Below are 22,841 nucleotides of genomic sequence, written 5' to 3' on the forward strand. Positions count from 1 at the left end.
CACAGTACCACTAGACTGTTAACTGGAATTCCCTGACTTTTTGCTTACACCCACAATTTAGGGTCTCTGACAAGGCAGAATATGCAGCTGGCCTGCTAGGGACATTCTCACAAGAAAGATATACGTAAATGTTTTTCAATGCTATATACATACAAATTGTGTGATACAAACCAAGTTTTTGAAGAAGTGAAACAGAGTAGACAATTAAGATCTACTGTAAGTGTTGAAAATAACATGACAAATTCATTCTGAAGACTGGTACAACCATAGCAGTTTACAAAATTTGATGAATTACACGGTTTTGGTTTCAGAGGAACAGCCGTGTTAGTCTGTATTCGCAAAAAGAAAAGGAGTACTTGTGGCACCTTAGAGACTAACCAATTTATTTGAGCATGAGCTTTCGTGAGCTACAGCTCACTTCATCTGATGAAGTGAGCTGTAGCTCACGAAAGCTCATGCTCAAATAAATTGGTTAGTCTCTAAGGTGCCACAAGTACTCCTTTTCTTTTTACGGTTTTGGTTTATTCATCTAGCTTAACTAAGCTTGAATTTATAATTCCTCAGTTACACTATTAGATGTTCAGCAATATAGGCCTGAATCCCCGTGATTGGATCTACATGGAGTAGACCCTTGCACATTTACAGTGTCCTCTTGGCTTCAACAGGGAATCACATGGGCATAAGATTTCATTTATGCCAGTCCAATTGTAGGAAAAGGGGTAAATTTTTGTCAAATTAAATGTAGCCATAGTAATTTGAGAGCTCATTACGGCACTCATCTGTTGAGCTCTGCTGTAAAACGGGAAGACTTATTTTGGGGACGTACCCATTATGAAGTTTGTGGATAGTAAAAATGTGAATCACCAATATCCTACTGCAGTACAATTTGATTAAATGTTAAAAGGCTGTAATATTTAAGGCTAGTTCTGTAAACAAATTCAGTTGAACACTGCCATTTATTTAGAAAATATATAATGCATGATTAGCCATTCACTTTCATGTTTTCTACTAGGAAACTCAGTTTTCCAAAGCAAAAAATGTACTTAACACAAACTTGAAACCACTTACCGAAATTTTAGCAATTCCTATTATATTAATTTTGACTCAATCTTTTAAGAGTCTGAGAGAAAAACAGTTTTTCTAGGTACTACATTTAAAACTATAGTAAAGTGCTTTTGGTGGTGAGGGGGAGGGGAGGTGGTTTGAAGGAAAGGGCACAAAACATTTCTACACCATGTGTTTTATTTTTTGAGCAGTGTTTTCCAATCACAAGCTTATCCGAAAATAAAATTTCTTCTATTAAACTGAGGGGTATGTTCTTATACTTACCCTCCCCTGTGAGCACAATACTCCCTTCCCCCACCTTATTGAATCCTTCCAGTGAGTTAGGAGTTAGATGCAGGATTAGATAAACACCCACAGCACCACCAGTAGCACTGTAGCCGCTCTTGTTCTCTGCTTCATCTCGGCCCATGCAATATACTCAGTTATCTCCTCCCACCTTACTGAATCCTTCAGACCTCACTTAAGTCTGAGCCAGTTTCCCGCCCTCCTGTCCCCCCCCCACACACACACCATCCCTTACAGCAGTGGCTCTCAGGTCTTCCTAGACTACTGCATCCCCTTTCAGGAATCTGATTTGTCTTGCTTAACTCAAGTTTCACCTCACTTAAAAACTACTTGTTTACAAAATCAGACAAAAATACAAAAAAAAAAAAAAAAGTGTCACAGCTCACTATTACTGAAAAATTGGTTACTTTCTCATTTTGCCTGTATGAAAATTTTAGTTTGTACTGACTTCCCTAGTGCTTTTTATGTAGCCTGTTGTAAAACTAGGCAAATATCTAGATGAGTTGATGTACCCCTGGGAAGACCTCTGTGTACCCCCCCAGGGGTACGCGTACCCCTGGTTGAGAACCACTGCCTCAGTGACACCATTCAAGTTCCTCTTAACACTCACTTCTCAGCTCACCTTCCACTCCGTCTCTCATATGCCTACAATTAAAACAAATTTAAAAAAAAAATTCTGAAACAATTCTAGAAATTTTATACCAGAACCATCCAGAACAAAAGAAAAGGTTACTCACCTTATATAGTAGCTGTGGTTCTTCCCAATGCATCCCTCTATGGATGCTCCACTTCAGGTGCACACGTGCCTCAAGCCTGGGATCAGAGATTTTCCCTTAGCAGCATCTGTTCAGCCCACGCATGCACTCTATACAACCTCGTGCCACGCTCAGAGGGTACAGAGGGCTACATAGGTGAACCGCCCGCAGTTTCTTCTCTATCCCAATATTCAACAAGAACAGTCCGAAGTAGAGGGGAAGGAGGGTAGGTAGTGGAGTACCCATAGGGACACACATTTTGAACAAAACAGTTACTGCACAAGGTGAGTAGGCTTTTCTTCTTCTTTGAGTAGTGTCCCTATGGGTGCTCCATGTCAGGTAACTCCTAAGCAGCATCCTCACAGGGAGGACACTTCAGAATCAAGTCCAAGACTGAAGACAGTACAGCAGAACCAAGTTCGGCATCAGATCTGATGGCGTGGACCAAGGCACAGTGTTTAGAAAAGGTGTGCACTGAAATCCATGTAGCTGCTCTGAACATCTCAGGCATTTGAAAGCTTTTGAGTCATACTGTGGAAGTTGCTTGTGATCTGGCAGAGTGTGCTATAATCCTCTGGGGAAGCAACGCACCAGCTGCATCATAGCAAGCAGTAAATAACCCAGAGATCCATCTCAGACTCTGAAGAGATCATGGACCCCGTGGATCTTTCTGTGTTGGAGACAAAGCATCCAGGTGATTTATCTTAATAGGACCAAGCAGTTTCAGAAAAGGTCAATACCTGCCATATACCTAATATGTGAAGGGAAATCTCCTGCTGAGACTTGCATAGTTTAGGAAAAAATCCCAGTGAATGAACAGACTGGTTAAGATGGAAATCCAACAGCACCTTCGGTAAGAACTTTGCAGGTGGACACTGGGAGACCCTGTCCTAGGGGAGTTGGGGGGGGGGGGGAGAGATCATAAATGGGGGGTGGAGGTGTGCCACTAAGGCTACAGTTTCTCCATCCCTGCAAGCCAACATGATAGCTACTAGAAAGGAAGTCTTCACAGATAAGTGGAGCAAGGAACAGGTGGTCATATGCTCAAACAGAGGTCCCATAAACAGGTATTTAAGAGGAGACCGCAAGTCTGAGTATGATCTTAAATCTGGGGTAAAGATTCCCCAGACTCTTAATAAATCTCGAGGACACAGGGTGTGCACAAAAAAACAAAAAACAACCCCCCCCCAAAAAAAAAACCTCAAAAAACACCCTTTTGTGAGGAATGAAAAGCTGATACTGCAACAAGATGAACCTTAACAGAGCTAACGGATTTAAAAATAAAATAAATATTTAAAAAAAAAAAAACAGGTTTAAGTCCAGCAGATAATCTAAGGCGGCTGACAGCAGAAAGGATTCAGGCACAAGATGGTGACGGTGACACCAGTGGTTGAACCTCTGCCATTTCTGAAGGCAAGTAATTGGAGTGGACTCCCTTCTACTGTTTAATAACCTTATTGTTTTCCTGACAAGCAGGTGGATTCTAACCCCATGAACCCATGCTTGGAGATGGAGAAGGACACCCTAAACTAGGGGTTGAAGCACACAACCTGTGTCCTGGGAGAGGAGATGAGGGACAGTAAGATTCTGGAGCTCCAATTGGCCACACAGATAAAGCAGGTCAGGGTACCAAGCTTGCCTCAGTCAGGTCAATATGACAAGGATAACCGTGGCTTTATACTGCCTGACCTTCCTCATCACTCTTAGAATTAGCAGTGATGGAGTGAATGTGTAGAAAAGGCCCTTTATTCAAGGAAGGACAAAGGAGTCTCCCAAAGAGAGGGGACCTAAGCCTCCTCATGAGCAGGATAAGGGGAACTTCCTGTTACTGGATGTGGCAAATAGGTTCACTTTGAGAAGTCCACATCTCTGGAATATCCCAAGAAGGGATTGGAGAGTCCATCTCTCATTTGTAGCCCTGGGAGACTCACCTGCTGAATATATTGGCTGTGACATTCTGGACTCCAGGAAGGTAGAAGGCTGAGATCTGATTCTGATGGGCTATACACCAGTTCTATAATTTTATAGCTTCAGTGCACAGAGTGGGATCTCGCGCCTCCCGTTTGTTGATACAGAACATACAAGCCAATTAAGAATCATGATTCTTATTCATTTGCCCTTGAGGGGTAGGAACTGAAGGCAGGCATTCTTGACTGCCCTGAGTTCCAACAAGTTGATATGGAGACGAGCTTCCTGAAGTGAACATCTGCCCTGAGCTGAGTGTGCTGAGGTGTGCTCCCCACCCCAACAGCGATGCATCCACTGTCTCAGTTATTGTTGAAGCTGGGTGAATGAAAGGGATGGTCGTATAGACATTTTATTGATCTTTCCACCAATTAAGGGAGTTCTTGACCTGGAACGGAACCATAACCTGTTTGTCCAAGCTATCTCTGGTTGAGGAATAGGTCCTCCAGCCGAGACATAATCTTGCATGCTCAGTAATGAAGGTGGAAGCTGTCACATGACCGAGAAGCCACAAAGAGTGCCTTGCTAGAATACAGGTCTTCCTTGAATTGCCCTGACCAGATCTGACAATGTAATGAATCTATCTGTGGGAAGGCAGGCCCTGGCTGCCAGCAAATATGCCCCTATGAATTATATTCTTTGTACAGGGGCTAACTTGGACTTCATGTTTAGCCAAGACCCAACTCCTGGAAAAGGTAGAGAGCAATCAGGGTGGAAGTCAGTCTCTCTTTATAACAGCGATCCTTGAGCAGCCAGCCGGCAAGATTATGGGAAGATTAAATTTGCTTCTCACTGAAGGTAAGCAGTTACTACCACTAAAATCTTTGAGAACATTGCTGGGGGATGAAGACAGGCTGAAGGGAAGTACTTTGTACTGAAAATGATTCCGGCCCATGTCAAAGCGCAAGTATCTCCTGTGTGGGGGATGTATCGCCGTATGGAAATTGGTTTTCAGACTGATACCTCTCCTGCCTCTACAGAAAGGATTATAGCTGCCAGAGTCACCACATGGAACTTTTAAGACTTCAAAAATTTACTCAGTTGTCTTAGATCTAAGGTCGGTCTCCATCCTTCATCAGGAGCAGCAGCAACTCCCTAAAAGTGGAGAGGCCACCGGCACTTGAACCATGACCCAGCCCTCCAGTGCCACTCCTTCCTCTCTTGAGGGGCTTGCTCCTCTCCATGCCCTCCCTCTGTCACTCACCCTTACTGCTGGTAAAAAGTGGAGGGCAGTGGTCCCCTGGCTCTCCCGTTCTGGCACCCCTGCCCTCTCATCCTCCTTTGGCACAAGAAAATACTTTGAGTAAAACCCTTTCCACCTGTGAGGGGATGGGACTGGGTCTATTGCTCCTAAACAAAGGAGGGAGCATACTTCTTGACTCAGTATAGTCTCGTGAGAAATAGTTTCCCATATAAGTTAATTAAGATTTACCATAACTCAGTTTCTACACAACCATTCATTAGTCTAAAAGCCACTGGGTGTTGATACATTCAACAGTACAAATACACGGGACTCCTTCAAAATCAGTGACGTAGAATTTAGAACAGAAAATATTTACCAGTAGCTGAAATCCAAGGAGAAAATTACTAGGGCTGTCGATTAATCACGGATAACTCACGCAATTAACTCAAAAAAATTAATCGCGATTAATCAGAGTTTTAACTGCACTGTTAAACAACAGAATACCAATTGAAATTTATTAAATATTTTGGATGTTTTTCTACATTTTCATATAGTATTCTGTGTTGTAATTGAAATCAAAGTGTATATTATTTTTATTACAAATATTTGCACTGTAAAAATGATAAAAAGTATTTTTCAATTCACTTCATACAAGTACTGCAGTACAATCTCTGTCATGAAAATGCAACTTACAAATGTAGATTTTTTTGTTACAAAACTGCACTCAAACAAAACAATGCAAAACTTCAAAGCCTACAAGTCCACTCAGCCCTACTCTGTGTTCAGCCAAATCGCTAAGACAAAAAAGTTTATTTACATTTACGGGCGATAATGCTAACTACTTCTTATTTACAATGTCACCAGAAAGTGAGAACAGGCATTTGCATGGCACTTTTGTAGCTGGCATTGCAAGATACTTAAGTGCCAGATATGCTAAACATTTGTAGGCCGCTTCAGCCATCATTCCAGAGGACATGCTTCCATGCTGATGATGCTCGTTTAACGCATTTTTTTTTAAATTACATTTGTGACCAAACTCTTTGGGGGAGAACTGTATGTCTCCTGTTCTGTTTTACCAGCATTCTGCCATATATATCATGTTACAGCAGTCTCAACTGATGACCCAGCACATATTGTTCATTTTAAGAACACTTTTCACTGCAGATTTGACAAAACACAAAGATACCTACGTGAGATTTCTAAAGATAGCTACAGCATTTGGTCCAAGGTTTAAGAATCTGAAGTGCCTTCCAAAAATCTGAGAGGGATGAGGTGTGGAGCATGCTTTCAGAAGTCTTAAAAGAGCAACACTATGATGCAGAAATTACATTACAAAACCACCAAAAAGAAAATCAACCTTCTGCTGGTGGCATCTGACTCAGATAATGAATATGAAGAGGTGTTGGTCCGCACTGCTTTGGACTGTTATTGAGCATAACCCATCATCAGCATGGACGCATGTCCCCTGGAATGTGGTTGAAGCATGAAGGGACATATGAATTTTTAGCGCACCTGGCACGTAAATATCTTACGCCTGTTCTGACTTTCAGGCGACACTGTAAACAAGAAGTGTGCAGCCTTATCTGCTGCAAATGTAAACAAACTTATTTGTCTGACCGATTGGCTGAACAAGAAGTAGGGCTTGCAGACTCTAAAATTTTAGATGGTTTTATTTTTGAATGTAGTTTTTTTGTACTTAATTCTACATTTGTAAGTTCAACTTTCATGATAAAGAGATTGCACTGAAGTACTTCTATTAGGTGAATTGAAAAATACTATTTATTTTGTTTTTATATAGTGCAAATACTTGTAACCAAAAGTATAAAGTGAGCACTGTACACTTTGTATTCTGTGTTGTAACTGAACTCAATATATTTGAAAATGTAGCAAACATCCAAAAATATTTAAATAAATGGTATTCTATTATTGTTTAACAGTGTGATTAATCACACTATTTTTTAATAGCGCAATTAATTGCAATTAATTTTTTTAATTGCTTGAAAGCCCTAGAAATTACTGATTATCACGGTTTCAAATGTTATGGAGCAGTTCGAAATACCAAACTGACGTATTTTAGCCAATTCTTAATTGAGCATCTGCAAGGGAACTGGCAACTCCTAGAAGCACAAAAAAGAGTCCACAGAAGAGATCTGAACTGATGCTTTTTTATTCCTGCTCCAAGTTTATACCAGCTCTCTCAACCACATTAATTCTGATGGAAAGAGGTGTGGAAATCCACATACATCCAGACTGCAACACACAATGTAAGACATGGGCTCACTCTAGTTCAGCTGTTGTGCAGCCAGCAGGAACAAAAACGGGCACTAAGCTTTCTGAGGTTATGATTAGGGCAACCTCATCGGAAAGTTCTGCTCTTTTTCACCTGCTGGTTAGGACAAAAGAGCACAGAAGAGGGGACAGGAGTAGTTCAGGAAAACTTTTTCTGAGAGACATCCAACCTGTATTACGTACAAGAGTAGAAAACTATTTCATGGTACACAACACACCACGGGATGCTGCACAATACATTTTTCTTAGGCGCTTCAAAAGGAAAAGACGAAACAAGCAACCAAATATGCACTTGGAATCTCACAGTGCTATGGTTAAAGATCAATATGGTTAAAAAGTCACTACTCTGATAGAGGATTTACGAGACAGTCTTCAGGCACTTTCTGTTTATATATAGGACATAACACTTTTTAGTTATGCCAGCCAAGATAGAGGTCCACATTTAAATTACAATATATATGACTGCTTAGTAACATTCCTTAGACAAAGAATATTTAGATCTTAGTCATTCCTCAGTTTAAAAAAAATCCAATATTAAATCCGAATGTTCCTGCTTGGACTAAAAATTCCACAACATCTGGTGTCACATCTTTAAAGTCTACATATCTGCCAGTAGTAGAGTAGACAATCCACCCAAAGTAGTATTATCTTGGGAAAAGGCTGATCACACAATCCATCTGTGCAGAGTAGTTGCCAGTCATTGTGATCTTTGTAGACAAACACTTAGTTGAATGATAATTGTAGTGACTGCAGCCGAAGGTCACAAAATGAAAAGTGGTGCATTATGTATATTTAAAAACTTGTTCATAATGATTCATGTTTAACAATATAATGAAATAAGTAAACCACACAAGAATACACCATTAGAAATTTTAAGACTCATTTGTTTGTTTTTAAGAGGTAGAGCAACAGCATTTTCACGGAGAACCAATGAGAAACAAAACATTCCTGATAATCTGTCAAAATGGTCACTCTTCTGCATTTCTTCCGAATATCCTTTCATTTTCCATCCATCAACATCTCATTTTACTCAGTATTGTGCCGTTTCTGAATGTTCTGCCCTCTTTCAGTACTCAGTCGTGAGAGTTAATATTTATACAGATTAACAAAAAAGACTTCATACATGGGAACTAGCTATACTCATAACTTTGTTGTAATGCTAGCTTCTGAGATAGAAATCAATTTCCTTATTTTAATACAAAATTCTGAAAACTAACATTTTACAACTTGTTTAATACCACCACCTAGTATGGAAGAAAAAAAGATTAGCAGTTAGAGACTGCAGAGAAAAAAAATATACTATCACATGATTAAATAATTGAGCAGCAAGTCCTTTCTTGCAACCCACTGACAACTAAAAGCAAAAAAGATTTATCCAATTGCACGCTGCTTTCATTGGTCTTATTATATTAGTTTATGATGTAAAACAAAAAGATCCAATCAAGAAAAATCAAGAAAAAAAGGTCAATGTGTGTTCTTCCTACACTACTACAGGAGGCTCCATCTGTCTCCCAATTTTCAATGGGCAGACTAAAAGCTCATTCCCTAACCAAGTTTATAAATATCTTAGTACATTTCATTGATAGTAGTAGTTGAGTAAATTAATGCTTTGCATCATGATACTACTATAAACACTTTACATCTATTCTTTCATTGATAAGAATCCCGAAGCATTTTAGTGCTGGAGAGCCCAAATTTCAGAGATGTGTGACTGTAGGAATAGCATATAGAAGTCAGGCATGCAATTGTACGCACAAGTGTGCAGTTAAGACACATAGCTGGTAATTTTTTGCAAGAAAATATTAACATGCATGAACGTGTAGATAAGCACAAAATACTTACTTTTTAAAATAATGGAAATTATATACATGTCACTAGCAGGTAAAACTATCTGCAGCAGCCAATGTATAGAAATGACACCTCAGATGAAGAAAAAAAATTCTGCCATTGTCAACATAGAATGGCTGTCACTATGCCTTATAGGGCTTTGCAGATTAAATCCTTCATCCCTCCCCACATCTCTCCCTTTTACAGGATGCAAGTGAATAGGGAAAAGCTGGAGGGGGGGGGGAAGGGGGGAGGCAAGGAGGAGTCATTCTGGCTTCCCCACTGTGAAGGTCCACTGAAGTCCTGAAAATATTATGTAGGTTGCCTGGAAGCAGGGTGCATTTTATGGCTGAATTAAAACCTGTTAAATAATTAGATTAGCTAGCCCTAGACACTTCACATTATCATTTCAGTCCCCCTTTAAAAAAAACAAAAACAAACAAACAAAAAAAAAAAGAGACAAGCAAGCTGCTAGTTAACTGAAATTAAGCATACATATTCCAAGGTGAATAATTTTTTTTTCCCCCCAGTGTGAATTTTAGAGAACTTTCGCATTGGTTCTTGTTTTGTTTTCAGAAGCATCTTTTCATATGAGTTTTTAAAAGCTTATTTTTGTGTTAAAATATATATTCTTTGCAGATCCATCAAGCACATTCTGATAAAAGTTACATTAACTTTTACACCATCACTCAGAGCAGGGTGAATTCAGAGCTAGAAGATCTTTAAGCTTATTTTTAAAAAAAGTAACTTCTGTATCAGGGAATGCTCCTTCAAAAATTCAAACTTCAAATATCCAAATTGAAGTGCTGAAGTTTTTACATTAAATCCACGAGTAATAAGATTTAGTTTTACATTAAGAGGTGACATAACAGAGGTTTTTAGTATGCATAGTAAAGAGACATCCGTTTCCAACTAGGTCACTGATTTGGTATGCAACCTGAACATCACTATTGACAAGGCAGCTATGAAAAAGCTTGATGAATCCTTATTTCCAACTGTCTGCTGCAGGTGCCAAGGATAACCTTATCTTGAGCAATGTTACCAATGCAGTCAAGTCCCTGTAAACAAGCTCTTGAATAGTGGTACATTAAAGAGACATATCAGGTAGGGTACAACATTTACCATTCTTTCAGCCTGTCAACCATCCTCGAGCTCTCTTTTTTTAAAATGAATCCTAGCAAGGACCTCTGTATCCTAAGCTAGTTAAAAAAAAGCCATTTATGAAAACATTGTTAATTTTGGGGTGGGAATGTCTACAAGTCCGTTTCCCCCCACCCCTGGCCTTTATACAAACTACATTCCAGGTCTTTACTGTTCAACAGTGTTCTTTTAATATGTCCGTCACATGGTTCTTCTATGAGATTTTCTACACAACACTACACTATTGTGCTAGTGCAGCAGAACTAAACTAGACTCTGAAGATACTAGACTTGTTCGTTTTCAGTTCTGAGTGAAGCAGAAAGACTGAAAAAGAAACCCAACAGGTGAGAAGTACATTAGGTTCTCTTTTGTGTAGTGTGAATGATTCCAGGTTACTTTTAGCTTCCCCTTTTTAAAATTTTATTAGTGTAGGAGGTATTTATTTTCATAGGCAAATGCAAGTGAATGGTTAAAACTGTTTCAGAGAAAAAATATGGTCAAACATAGTAAGAGTTCATCTCCCAGTATGTATAACTGAAAATAAAGAACTCACTGTTATGGTTAGAATAAATTAATACAGTACAACGAATCGTGACACCAGTAGTGATAAGTTAGCTGGGTACCCAAACAAGCCAGTCTCCTTATTAGAGACCAGTGTAGCTGGATTCTCTGCTTGTCAATAACATTGACAAATATAAATAAAGGATCCCTTGTTTCCTTTGGCATCAAGATTTTTCCTAGGGGAGTATATTTTTACTACGTAATTCAGAAAGTTATAAGAAGCAGTGCACTGACTTTCCATTATATACTAATTCTAGGATTGTGTATTTTGAAAGAAAAAGTCTTGCCTAATTTTTTCACTTTAAAGTGGCCATTGGTCTCACTATCAAAAATATATTATAGGCAGATTTTGGGGTCAAAGGATATTGAGATTGTTAACTCTTGTTATGAGCAGCCACATTATGCCAGGAATAGATTGACATAGGACACTCCCAGTAACTCTGGAATTAGTTACTGGCAACTGGCCAGTTAGAAAACAGGTCATTTTTGAGGAAGGCGTTTTGGGCGGGGGGAGCTGTTATCTGTATAATGTGGAATAGGCTCAAATTAATTTCATTGTATTTGACAGTCTCTTTAAATTTGATTGAAAATACTTGGGAATTAATGATGGTCTTAGATTCATTGGGCCTGGGCATTTGCTTATCACATGCATAAGGAGTAATTTAATAGCAAAAAAAAAAAAAAAAAAAAAAAAAAGTTACAGAACAAGGTGTTACTGCCGTCATCTACCCTTCAGTTGGAGGCTGTTTCAGGGGAACAGAGCTACATGATCCCATTTATGTACTATTTGTAGCACTGTCACAAGAAGATGAAAGTGAAGAGTATCGCCATATTCCCTTTAACTAGACGGGTGACAGATCACATAAGTAGATCAAAATCAAAGAAAGCAATTCTCATCTACACTGACAAAAACCTAAGATAGAACTTTTAAACATACCAGGAACGCTGTTTACCATATATATTTCCCCATGCTTTCTTGTACATAGTGTTTTATTATGTGAACACCAGCTTGTCCTTATCAGCTATTGCAATAGAAAGTCTATTCACTCCATCCAAATGTACACCCCATTGTGTGAGTGACACTCAGTAAAACCTGCTGAGATCACCCATTACTCCTCTTGCAGACCTTCTCTCCTAGCATTTCATTTGAGAAAGCGTCCCCTTCTGTTCAAGCGATGGTGTTAAAACTCCATCACTTCCAAGAGCTCTGACGGAGTTCCAAGTCCCCAAACAATTCCATCATAACCCCACGCTCTTGAGATGCAAGAAAAAGTTAATTGACTTGTATGTTGTCAGTAACCAAGCTACTCTGTCTGTCCTTTCCAAAGTCACATCATGATGGTTTAACCTTAACAATTCCATGTTAAATTTACAAAGGCCCCAGACTCTGCATCTTTATTTTAAGAAAAAAAAGAGTTGGAATTAAGAAAGCCTTTGGACTGTCTGTTCATTTACAATTCTAACAAGAAAAAAAAATTCAGGAACAGGAACTGCAACTCTGACAAGATCCCTTGCTATGGTCTTGTCTACACAAAGAAGTTAACCAGCATTATTATCACTATACTTCAACAAACCAAATTGAAAGAAGGCCACTATTATTCTGAATGTGGGGGTCCACATGAGGAATTATACCAACATAACTGTAATGGTGAAATTATGTTATAGTAGGGCCAGTAAGGCTGTGTCTAAACTGGGAAACTAAGTGAGAATTTTAATGGCCCTCTACTCAATTTACAACCCACAGAGTAAAGGAAGATTTTCCATTTGTTTATTGAACATCTATTCCTACAAGACATTGAGGCAGTTTCCTTACTAAAATATCTCACCTTATAATTAGGGCTGTCGATTAATCACAGTTAACTCACGTGATTAACTCAAAAAAATTAATCACAATTAATCACACTGTTAAACAATAGAATACCATTGAAATTAAATATTTTGGGTGTTTTTCTACATTTTCAAATATATTGATTTCTATTACAACCCAGAATACGAAGTATACAGTGCTCACTTTATATTATTTTTTATTACAAATATTTGCCCTGTAAAAATTATAAATAGTATTTTTCAATTCACCTCATACAAGTACTGCAGTGAAATCTCTTTCTTGTGAAAGTGCAACTTACAAATATATATGTTACATAACCACATTCAAAAACAAAACAGATGTAAAACTTCAGAGCAGAGATGGCCAACCTGAGCCTGAGAAGTAGCCAGAATTTACCAATGTACATTGCCAAAGAGCCACAGTAATACGTCAGCAACCCAGCATCAGCTCCACCCCCCTGCTCCCAGCACCTCCCACCCATTGGCTGCCCCGCCGATCAGCACCACCTCCTCCTTCCCCGCACCTCCCGATCAGCTGTTCTGTGGCATGCAGGAGGCTCTAGGGGGTAGGGTGAGGAGTGAGGGGAACAACAGGCTCAGGGGAGGGGGCGGGAAGGGATGGAGGCAGGGCCGGGCCTGTGGCAGAGCCAGGGCTTGAGCAGTGAGCACCCCGGTACATTGGAAAGTTGACGCCCGCAGCTCCAGCCCCGGAGTCGCTGCCTATACAAGGAGCCGCATATTAACTTCTGAAGAGCCGCATGTGGCTCTAGAGCCACAGGTTGGCCACCCCTGCTTTAGAGCCTACAAGTCCACTCAGTCCTATTTCAGCCAATCACTAAGACAAACAAGTTTGTTTACATTTATGGGAGATACTGCTGCCTGCTTCTTATTTACAATGTCACCTGAAAGTGAGAACAGGTGTTTGCATGGCACTTTTGGAGCTGGTGTTGCAAGCCAGATATACATCTAGCCAGATTTACATGCCAGATATACTAAATATTCATATGCCCCTTCAAGCTTTGGCCACCATTCCAGAGGACATGCTTCCATACTGATGATGCTCGTTAAAAAAGTAATGCGTTACTTAAATTTGTGACTGAACTCCTTGGGGGAGAATTGGGTGTCCTGTTCTGCATACATTTCATGTTATAGCACATGTTGTTCCTTTTAAGAACACTTTCACAGCAGATTTAACAAAACAACAAGAAGGTGCCAATGTGAGATTTCTAAAAGTAACTACAGCACTCAACCCAAGGTTTAAGAATCTGAAGGATCATCCAAAATCTGAGAGGGACGAGGTGTGGCGCATGCTTTCAGAAGTCTTAAAAGAGCAACACTATGATGCAGAAACAACAGAACCCGAACCACCAAAAAAGAAAAAAAAAAAAATCAACCTTCTGCTGGTGGCATCTGACTCAGATGATGAAAATAAACGTGTGTAGGTCTGCACTTCTTTGGATAGTTATCGAGCAGAACCTGTCATCAGCATGGAAGCATGTCCCCTGGAATGGTGGTTGAAGCATGATGGGACATAGAATCATAGAATATCAGGGTTGGAAGGGACCTCAGGAGGTCATCTAGTCCAACCCCCTGCTCAAAGCAGGACCAATCCCCCATTTTTGCCCCAGATCCCTAAATGGCCCCCTCAAAGGTTGAACTCACAACCCTGGGTTTAGCAGGCCAATGCTCAAACCACTGAGCTATCCCTCCCCCCGATAGCTATCCCTCCCCCCGATATGAATCTGTAGTGCATCTGGCATGTAAATATCTTACCATGCCGGCTCCAATGGTACCATGCACACTCCTGTTCTCACTTTCAGGTGATATTGTAAACAAGAAGAGGGCAGCATTATCTCCTGAAAATTGTAACCAAACTTGTTTATCTGAGCGATTGGCTGAAGTAGGACTGAATGGACTTGTAGGCTCTTAAGTTTCACAGTTTTGTTTTTTATTTCAGTTATGTAACAAAAAAAAATATATGCACACACATTTGTAAGTTGCACTTTCACAGTAAAGAGATTGCACTACAATACTTGTATGAGGTGAATTGAAAAATACTTTTTGTTTTTCAATAGTGCAAATATTTGTAATCAAAAATATAAAGTGAGCACTGTACACTTTTTGTGTTCTGTGTTGTAACTGAAAACATGTTTGAAAAGGTAGAAAACATCCAAAAATATTAAAACAATAATAGAATACCATTTAAGAGCACAATTAACTGCAATTAATTTTTTTAATTGCATGATTATTTTATTTTTTAAATCGCTTGACAGGCCTATTTACAATCTACTCTTTTGCTTACAATGGAACCTTTCTGAAGTTTTATTGTGATACTTGAGAGACAAGGTGGATGGGGTAATATCTCATATTGGACCAACTTCTGTTAATGAGCGAGACAAGCTTTTGAGCTTGTCTTACTCTTCTTCAGCAAGAAGCTCTTCTTCAGCTCTGGAAAAGGTACTCCAAGTGTCAAAGCTAAATACAAGATTGAAGTAACAGTGTTATGCTAAAACTCTCTCTTTAATCTTGTATTTAGCTCTGAAACTCTGAATACGAGGAGATTTTCTTCCAGCCTCAAAACCCGTTTTGTACTAGCGCCAAGTAGCTTCTTGGCTTGAAACCACATATATACTACATTGCAACATCTCCAGTGTTCAACACATTGAAGGCCAGGTAATTAGAGACACATTTTCAGTAAGTTCAACTGCCAAAGAATTACCCTTATGATAAAAAATATTAATTGGATATTATGGCATTGGATCCATTTCCTATTTGATAAAGAAGCACTCAAACTGAACTAATACTAAAGAGAGCAGAGAGGAACTAAGCAAAATAAGACATTGTTGCATTGTGATGGCAAATTTAATTTACAAGACAGCTTGTTTATAAACACTTGTTTACAAAATAAGTCACTAGGTTGTCTCCACAAAATTAAGCACAAGTAATTCACACACACAAGACCAATTTAGGTTTAAATGCAGGCAATGTATACTGCAAAGGCTATCCCTAGTTAAAGGGAACACATAGGTCATGTAATTCCAGATGATGTTGGAATGCTGACTCATTTGGCAACTAGTCTGTAAGCCCCATGACTTAGTGAAGTGTCTGCGGTTCACTGCTGATCCCAATTGAGTCTCATGGGGAGGGGGGAATTGTTCTAAATTCCGTTCAAAAGTCATTTGGGGGAAAAAAAAATACAGTACTACTGACATAGCAGGAGAGCTAACCTCTTCCAATTTCTGACATATTTTGAGTTCTCAACTATAACTCAATTCTATTAAGGCTACAGTTCAGCAAGGCACTTACAGATGTGCTTAACAGCATGTGAATAGTGACTTCAATGGGATTTACATACTTAAAGTATGTGCTTAATTACTTTGCTGGATTGGCGGACAGTGTTCCTGTCACTAGAGTAACTGTCCTTCTCCTGGAAGCCTATGGTTTATTGCAGTCCTTAACAAAGAGATAGGAACCGGATCAAAGCTACATAATCCCATTACGCCAGTATTTAATTTTTTAAAAATTTTTTAAACATACACACAGAAGATGACAATCTATACATATAGAGATGAATATATTTCTCTCTTTAACTGCTTCAAAGGTCTAATTTACACTACAGCCCCAGGCCAGTTCACACATATTTTATGTTGTATGAACAAGGAAGAAAGTAAGTTGCTATTCAGGCCCCTCTATCTCCATCATACAATAGTCAACAAGCCACTTCACTTGCCATTAAATCATACCCAAGGAAGAAGCCATTACCATTGCCCAGACCGTAATCAAACTAATGTCCACGCTGCTGGCTTTGCAATATTTTTCCAATATCATAAATCTAATTAAAAATGTGAAGAGTAATTTACATTTTAATGCAATAAGATACATTATCCCTACTACTGTGCTCTCATTACACCTTTATAATAAGATGCAAAGGGTCCAATAAGAACCTCGATCAGTTTACAGAAGAACATTTTTTGTATTGCTGCAGCACTCAGAGGTCCTGAGGATCTGGGACATACTGTGCTAGGCGCTATGCACAGATGTACTAGACAGTCACTACACCAAAGAACTTACAGTCAAAGCACATGACAAGAGAAAACAGGTGGATGCAACAAATAAGCAGAGGAAGGTCAAGGTAACAGTGAGACAAACAAGTTTGGCACAATAAGCAACACATCTATTGCTTAGCCGTACAATTTTGTTTAGTATGGTATGCCAGGGGTGGGGGGCAAAGGAGTCCTTGGATGTTTTTACAGTGTTACTGTAAACATAATTATTGAGTTAAAGTATATTACTTTCATGATTACACATTTTGTTACTAAGTTAAACAGCAATGTACCAGTAATGCACCTACTCAAGCAATATTGTTGGAATTGGACTACTTTAAAACTGGAGTTATTCTAATGCCTGTTTTATCAAAAGAGGTAAAGACAGTATTTTTTTAAAGTGTTTTCAAGTCATTTATTTGTAAACAAATATTTTAATACATCCCCTGTGAGTTCTTCAGGTTTTCAACTATATTCCTGAAGAACTCATAGGGGATGTATTAAAATATTTGTTTACAAATATTTATCTTGTCCTTGACCTGACAATGCCAATTCTTCCTATTGAAAAAAAAAAAAAAAAAAAAAGTTTGACTAGTGGTGTTAGAACTGGTGAACTGAAGACACTAAATTAACACATGAAGTGAAACCTCGAAGAAGTACAGTATGTTATTTATATTCACCCACGAACAGTCCTCATTTTGTCTTACAATTTCTACTTAAGCGGTTTCACATAGTAAGTCAGCTAATTCCTACCTGAGGTGGTGATAAACTCTTCCAAAGACAGTGTTGGCTAGCAAGTTATTTTCAGAAATAGGAATAAGAAATGACAAATGTTAAAACCTTAAAAGGTCATATTATGCAACTCAGAGATTTAGTACACGGTTCACCTTCAGTGGTGAGATGCCACATAAACCAGGAGTTTTCTACTGAAACGAGCAGAATTTAGATGTGCAAATGACAGCAATGCTACACAATAAAAGCAAAAAGTTCAAAAGGTGTGCAATTAAAGTCTCAACTTTAAACCAAGAAATTCTAAATTAACAGTCCCAGCATTACCTTAGCTATTCGCCTAGTGCGCAGCACACAGGGTCTTTCATTATGTGATTACACAATTTACATTAATACAAAAGGGACAGATGCAATTATTTTGAACCTTAGTCTAAAATACATTAATCAAGAGAATGAAATTCAAATTGTGTTGTCTCACTAAAAAAATTCAGAAAATAAAGTTCTTTCTATTATTGTCCAGTATGTCAAGATCTGTGATATAATGAAAATCCATACCGCAGCACATGCTTACCATCAGGCAGATATAAGCCTCCCACAGCAACCTTATTCCCTGATCCTGTAAATGTTTACATACATGTGTAACTTTACTCAAATACATAGTCCTATTGACAGCAATGGGGACTATTCATGAGAGTAGTCAAATTATACATGTGCATAACGGTTTGCAGAATTAGGGGTCTAGTGTGGAATTTCTTGACTATGTGCAATTAAACCTCACACAAAGCTGTGGTTGGTTTAATGTTTTGGTATTTTTTTAAAGTTAAAATTCAATTTTTAATAACTTTCTTTCTTATTATTTGTTCCCTAAACTTCACCTGCCTTTATTTGAATGTACAATCCTGAAATACAGTTGCATGGATTTTCTATTAACTTCCCAAGATATTCAACTCAATGCTAAGAACAAGTATGAGTAACCTCATCTCCAAAAGTTATTTCAGAAAGTCAAAATTTGGGTCTCTATAAATGTGCAGTAAATGTTGTCACTTTTACACTGGGATATTCCCTCCTGGATTCTATGAAAAATGTGGGGAAAATCCTGCCAGAGTAATTAAAGTATTCTTTATTGCACCCAGTCTTTCAAACCCCCTCTCCCTCCAACATTTTATTACTCCATTCAACATTTCCAATCCCCTTAGATTTTTTCTTTTATTCCTGACTTAAATTGGAAATGGGAGGGGGGATGGTGTCACATTTGATAGAACATTCAGTTATTTTTATATTTGAAACATTCTCTTTTTGCTGTGTCCACCTAAGGGAGTCCCACCACACTGGGTGAAGCACAGCCACAGTACATTATAAACATACAGACCAGCAGTGAATAAATGCAGATTTTTTGATTTTCATCAGGAAGATTCATGGATAAACAGCCCATTTTAATCATTTCTGCACTGGCCGTCAAATTGAGTATGGAAACAGTATATAAAGTGGTTCCACATAAACCAGTTTCTAACACAATTTTACCACCTCCACGCTGGCTGGACAAGTTGTGTCTTTTCAAAAAGACACTTTTAATCACTTTCTCACCCCCATTCCCCCAAAAAAGAAAAGGGGGAGGAGAGAAGAGGAAAAACTTTTTGATACAGGAGGACTGACGTAAGTTAACAGTACCCTCTTAAACATGTTTCCTTTTCTGTTTGAAGCTGAATGCATTGGAGGACTTAAAATACAACTGCAGCCCAAGATTCTTGGTTCACCACCATGGAGAAGGCCTCTTAGTTTTCCCTGTATCCCTCTACATGAGTTACACCCCCTCCAATAGTTACCTCTCTTACCCCCTCCTAACTCAGACCTGCAGTGAAATACAAGTGTGCTTCACACCCTCCAAAACAATTTACTTTGATTTTCTACTAATGGTGGAAAAACCCAAACCTTCAAGAGGAAGAACCATGGCAGGGACAGAAACAGATATTTCATAGTGCCAGAAGGTCCAAAGGTAGCTTTTCCTGCTCTTTGAGCCCAAGTTACCACGAAATGCACACGTTTCTGACTGATTACATCTTCACAGCAACCTCTGAAGCATGAGGCAAATGCAGCTAAACTTAAAGGATAAAGTCCAAGCGGTAATAAGATTACAGCAGCACATCTAAATGTGATCTGCTTACTCCCACTGACATAACCAGTCCTAGCCACTGCAGCAGGTTTCTATAAAGCACCGCCACTGAAAGTGGGGCGGTGGGCAGAGGGAAGCCGGAAGCCTTTTCAGAGAACGGTGAATGCAATCGTGCTTTGCATCCAGTGGGTTTCTTGTGCTGCAATTAGTGGCTGGAACTCAGGCTTCTTGGGTGGGTGGGGAGCGTTCTAGCAATACAAGGAGACATTACCAAATCTCAGTTCAGAAGCAGCCTCCCCCCGGATTATTAGGCAAATCCCTTGAGAGCGACTCCCCGGGAGCGGACGAGGAACACAGTGAAGACGCCGAACAGCCTGTGCACCTCGGGGTGCAGGGCAGAGAGTGCCCCGGCCTGCTGTAGGGGCTTGTGCACAGACACAGGCAGGCAGGCAGCCCCCGCGGGACCAGCATCCCCTGGGTGCGCTGCTCTCGCCGGGATATTAATAGCCGCTCTTAACCTGTTAGCCCGCAAACGCACCCGCCCAGTTGCCCCCCCCGACCCGCCCCCGCCAGCTAACGCTGCGGAGCGGAGAACACATCGCAATGACAGTGCGGGCAAACACACGCTACCGCCATCCGGGGGGGGGGGGGAAGGGGGGGAGCTGCAGAGAAAGGGGCTCCAGGGCGCAGCCTGGGAGGACACGGCAGAAGAAGGCTGCAGCAGGCATGAAGGGGCAATGAAACGCAGCCCGGGAACCACCCGGCGGCCCCTGCCCGCTGCGGCGCAGCGCCCACCCCCGCCGGCTTACCGGCCAGTTCGTCGGGCTCCAGCCCGCTGTCCGCGTCGGTCCCGCACAGCACGAAGTAGTGAGCGAAGCGGCAAGGCGCCGGGCCGGCCCCGGGGGCAGCGCTCCCGCTCATCCCTGCTGCTGCTGCTGCTGCTCTGCGCTAGCCCCGGCGCGCGGGGGCCGGGCCGGGATCTCGCGCTCCCGCGGCTGGTCACAGCAGCGGCGTCTCCATCCCCAGCGGCAGGGTCTCGCGCGGGTCCTGGAGGCGGCGACTGGGGGCGGGGGCGGCGCGCAGCAACCGCGGCTCGCGCCGCTCCCGGCCTCTCTCTCGCGGGCCGCGGCTCGCGCTCCTGCAGCACCCCCGCCGGGCGCGAGAGCGCAGCGAAGGGCTCGCGCCGCCAGCAGCGAGCGCCCAGGCGGTGGCAATGCGTGCAATGGCCCCAGCCGCTGTCAGCGGAGCAAGCGCCGGCCGGGCTGAGCGTCCTCCCTGCTGCCGCAGCCAGTCAGAGCGAGGGGAAGGGGCGGGCACAGCGGGACATTTAAATCACGGCACGGCAGACTCCCGCCCCGGCCCCCTCGGCCCCCTCCCCCCAGCCCAAGGCTGCCGTATTGCAGCGCGGCGCGCAGGTCTCGGTTGACAACGTGAGCCCCCCCAAGGAGCTGCGGTCTCTCCCAGCAGGACTCCAGAGCAGACCGTGGAGAGGTGAAGGCGGAGCACGGTTTGTTTAGACTCACGGCCCAGTTCACGGCCTAGTCCTGGAGCTCGCCTCTGGCTGCCCGGTTGTGCTCCACAGTCTGAGCTTTCGTTTTAGAAAAAGCCTATGGCAGGCTCTCCTGGGAGGGAAAACAATCCCGTAAGCTCCGCAGCCAATGCAGCGTGGGGTGTGCGCTCAGCTCCGGAGGTGCCAGCTGTCCCATTCAGCCAAATGAGACCTTTGGCAACGTTTTAAAAAGCAGCTCACTGATTTTGGAGCCAAAGGCCTGGTGTACACTGAGGTACGTCTACACTACACAGCTTTTAGCGACAGGGCTGTGTCTCTACAACCGTGCTGCTAAAAATGCGCAGTGTAGCCGCTTTGTTTGTCGGCACTCCTGCCAACAAAAACTTCCACCCCCAAGGAGCAGTGTTTGTGTTGTCGGCAGGAGGTTTAAACCCCTCTGAAAGACGAAAGTTCTGTCATTCAATTGCCCGTGTAGCCATAGCCTTAAAATTTCTACTTGTACAGCTGCACCACCGCAGCACATCTGGGGAAGACACTCCATGCCAGTGGTTCTGAACCTATTTACCATTGTGGGCCACATACAATACTATCTCTGTGGCCCTGAGGATGTCTCGTGGGCCACAGCTCTGTGCTGATTGGGCCGCAAGCGACCCGCTGGCCGCATGTTGAGAACGACTGCTCTGTGCAAACCAGAGAGAGCTCACCCATCAGCATAATAAAACCAGCCCTGCGAGAGGCAGAAGCTGTGTCGGCAGGAGAAACTCTCCCGCCGACATAGCACTGTGCACACTGGCACTTATGTCAGTGTAATTTATGTTGCTCAAGGGGGTGGAATATTCACACCCAAGAGTGACAAGTTTTGCCGACATAGGCGATAGTCTAGTCGTAGCCTTAAGTACAGGTATAGTCAGTACTAGGTCAACAGAAGACTTCTAGGTGGATCAGTTACAGCGATGGGGAGAATCCCTCCGATTGCTGTAATGAGTGTCTCCAACAAAGCGCTACAGTGGTGCCACCCCAGCGTTTCTAATGAGGAAACAGTCTTAGGCTGACCTAGCTATGTCACTCAGAGGCTGCGAATTAAGTTCTTCTGGCAGCCTAGCTACCACCTGTAGAGGAGGTGAACTAACTAGAGCAGTGGAAAAACTCTTTCCATCGCTGTAGGATGTGTCTGCACTACAGTTGCTGCACCATAGCTTGCCATTGTAGCATCTGTAATGTAGACAAACCCTAAGTCCCATTTTCAGTGATGACTTAGATTTGTCTACACTACAGTAACTTAGGTGCTTTTGAGAATTTTACCCATTGACTCGGGAACTAAAGGTAACAATATTTGGCATAGTGAAAAACTGAAAATGTGTTTTAAAAAAGTATTGTAATGTAAAAATAAATATTCAACTTTCATAAAAGCTTTATTTTTAAAATTTAGTTTGCAGAATTTCCACTACAGTGCTGCAGAATCCAGAGTGTGTGTCCCCTATGTGGCGTACACAGGATGTTGATGTGCTTTAGTTTTTTGTGAGGCTTCTGGAAAAGTCTGTGTTCAGAAGGA

At 41.4% G+C, this 22,841-nt stretch overlaps 1 protein-coding gene across 4 annotated transcripts in view; it reads right to left on the reverse strand.

Annotated features, from left to right (window-relative positions):
• DENND5B (DENN domain containing 5B) overlaps window positions 1–21,035 on the reverse strand; it is a 167,768-nt gene extending 146,733 nt beyond the window's left edge. For 2 of the 4 annotated variants that reach the window (XM_073321423.2, XM_073321415.2), the window contains exon 1: window positions 20,589–21,028. In XM_073321423.2, the coding sequence (XP_073177524.1) occupies window positions 20,589–20,700 (112 nt within the window). In that variant the 5' untranslated portion in view covers window positions 20,701–21,028. Of the gene's footprint in view, window positions 1–20,588 lie in introns of all 4 variants that reach the window. The other 2 variants (XM_073321442.2, XM_073321433.2) reach the window with 1 other exon arrangement.
• Between the last annotated feature and the right edge of the window lie 1,806 nt (window positions 21,036–22,841).

The sequence above is a fragment of the Lepidochelys kempii genome, chromosome 1, assembly GCF_965140285.1.
Source record: "Lepidochelys kempii isolate rLepKem1 chromosome 1, rLepKem1.hap1, whole genome shotgun sequence".
NCBI classification, from domain to species: Eukaryota; Metazoa; Chordata; order Testudines; family Cheloniidae; genus Lepidochelys; species Lepidochelys kempii.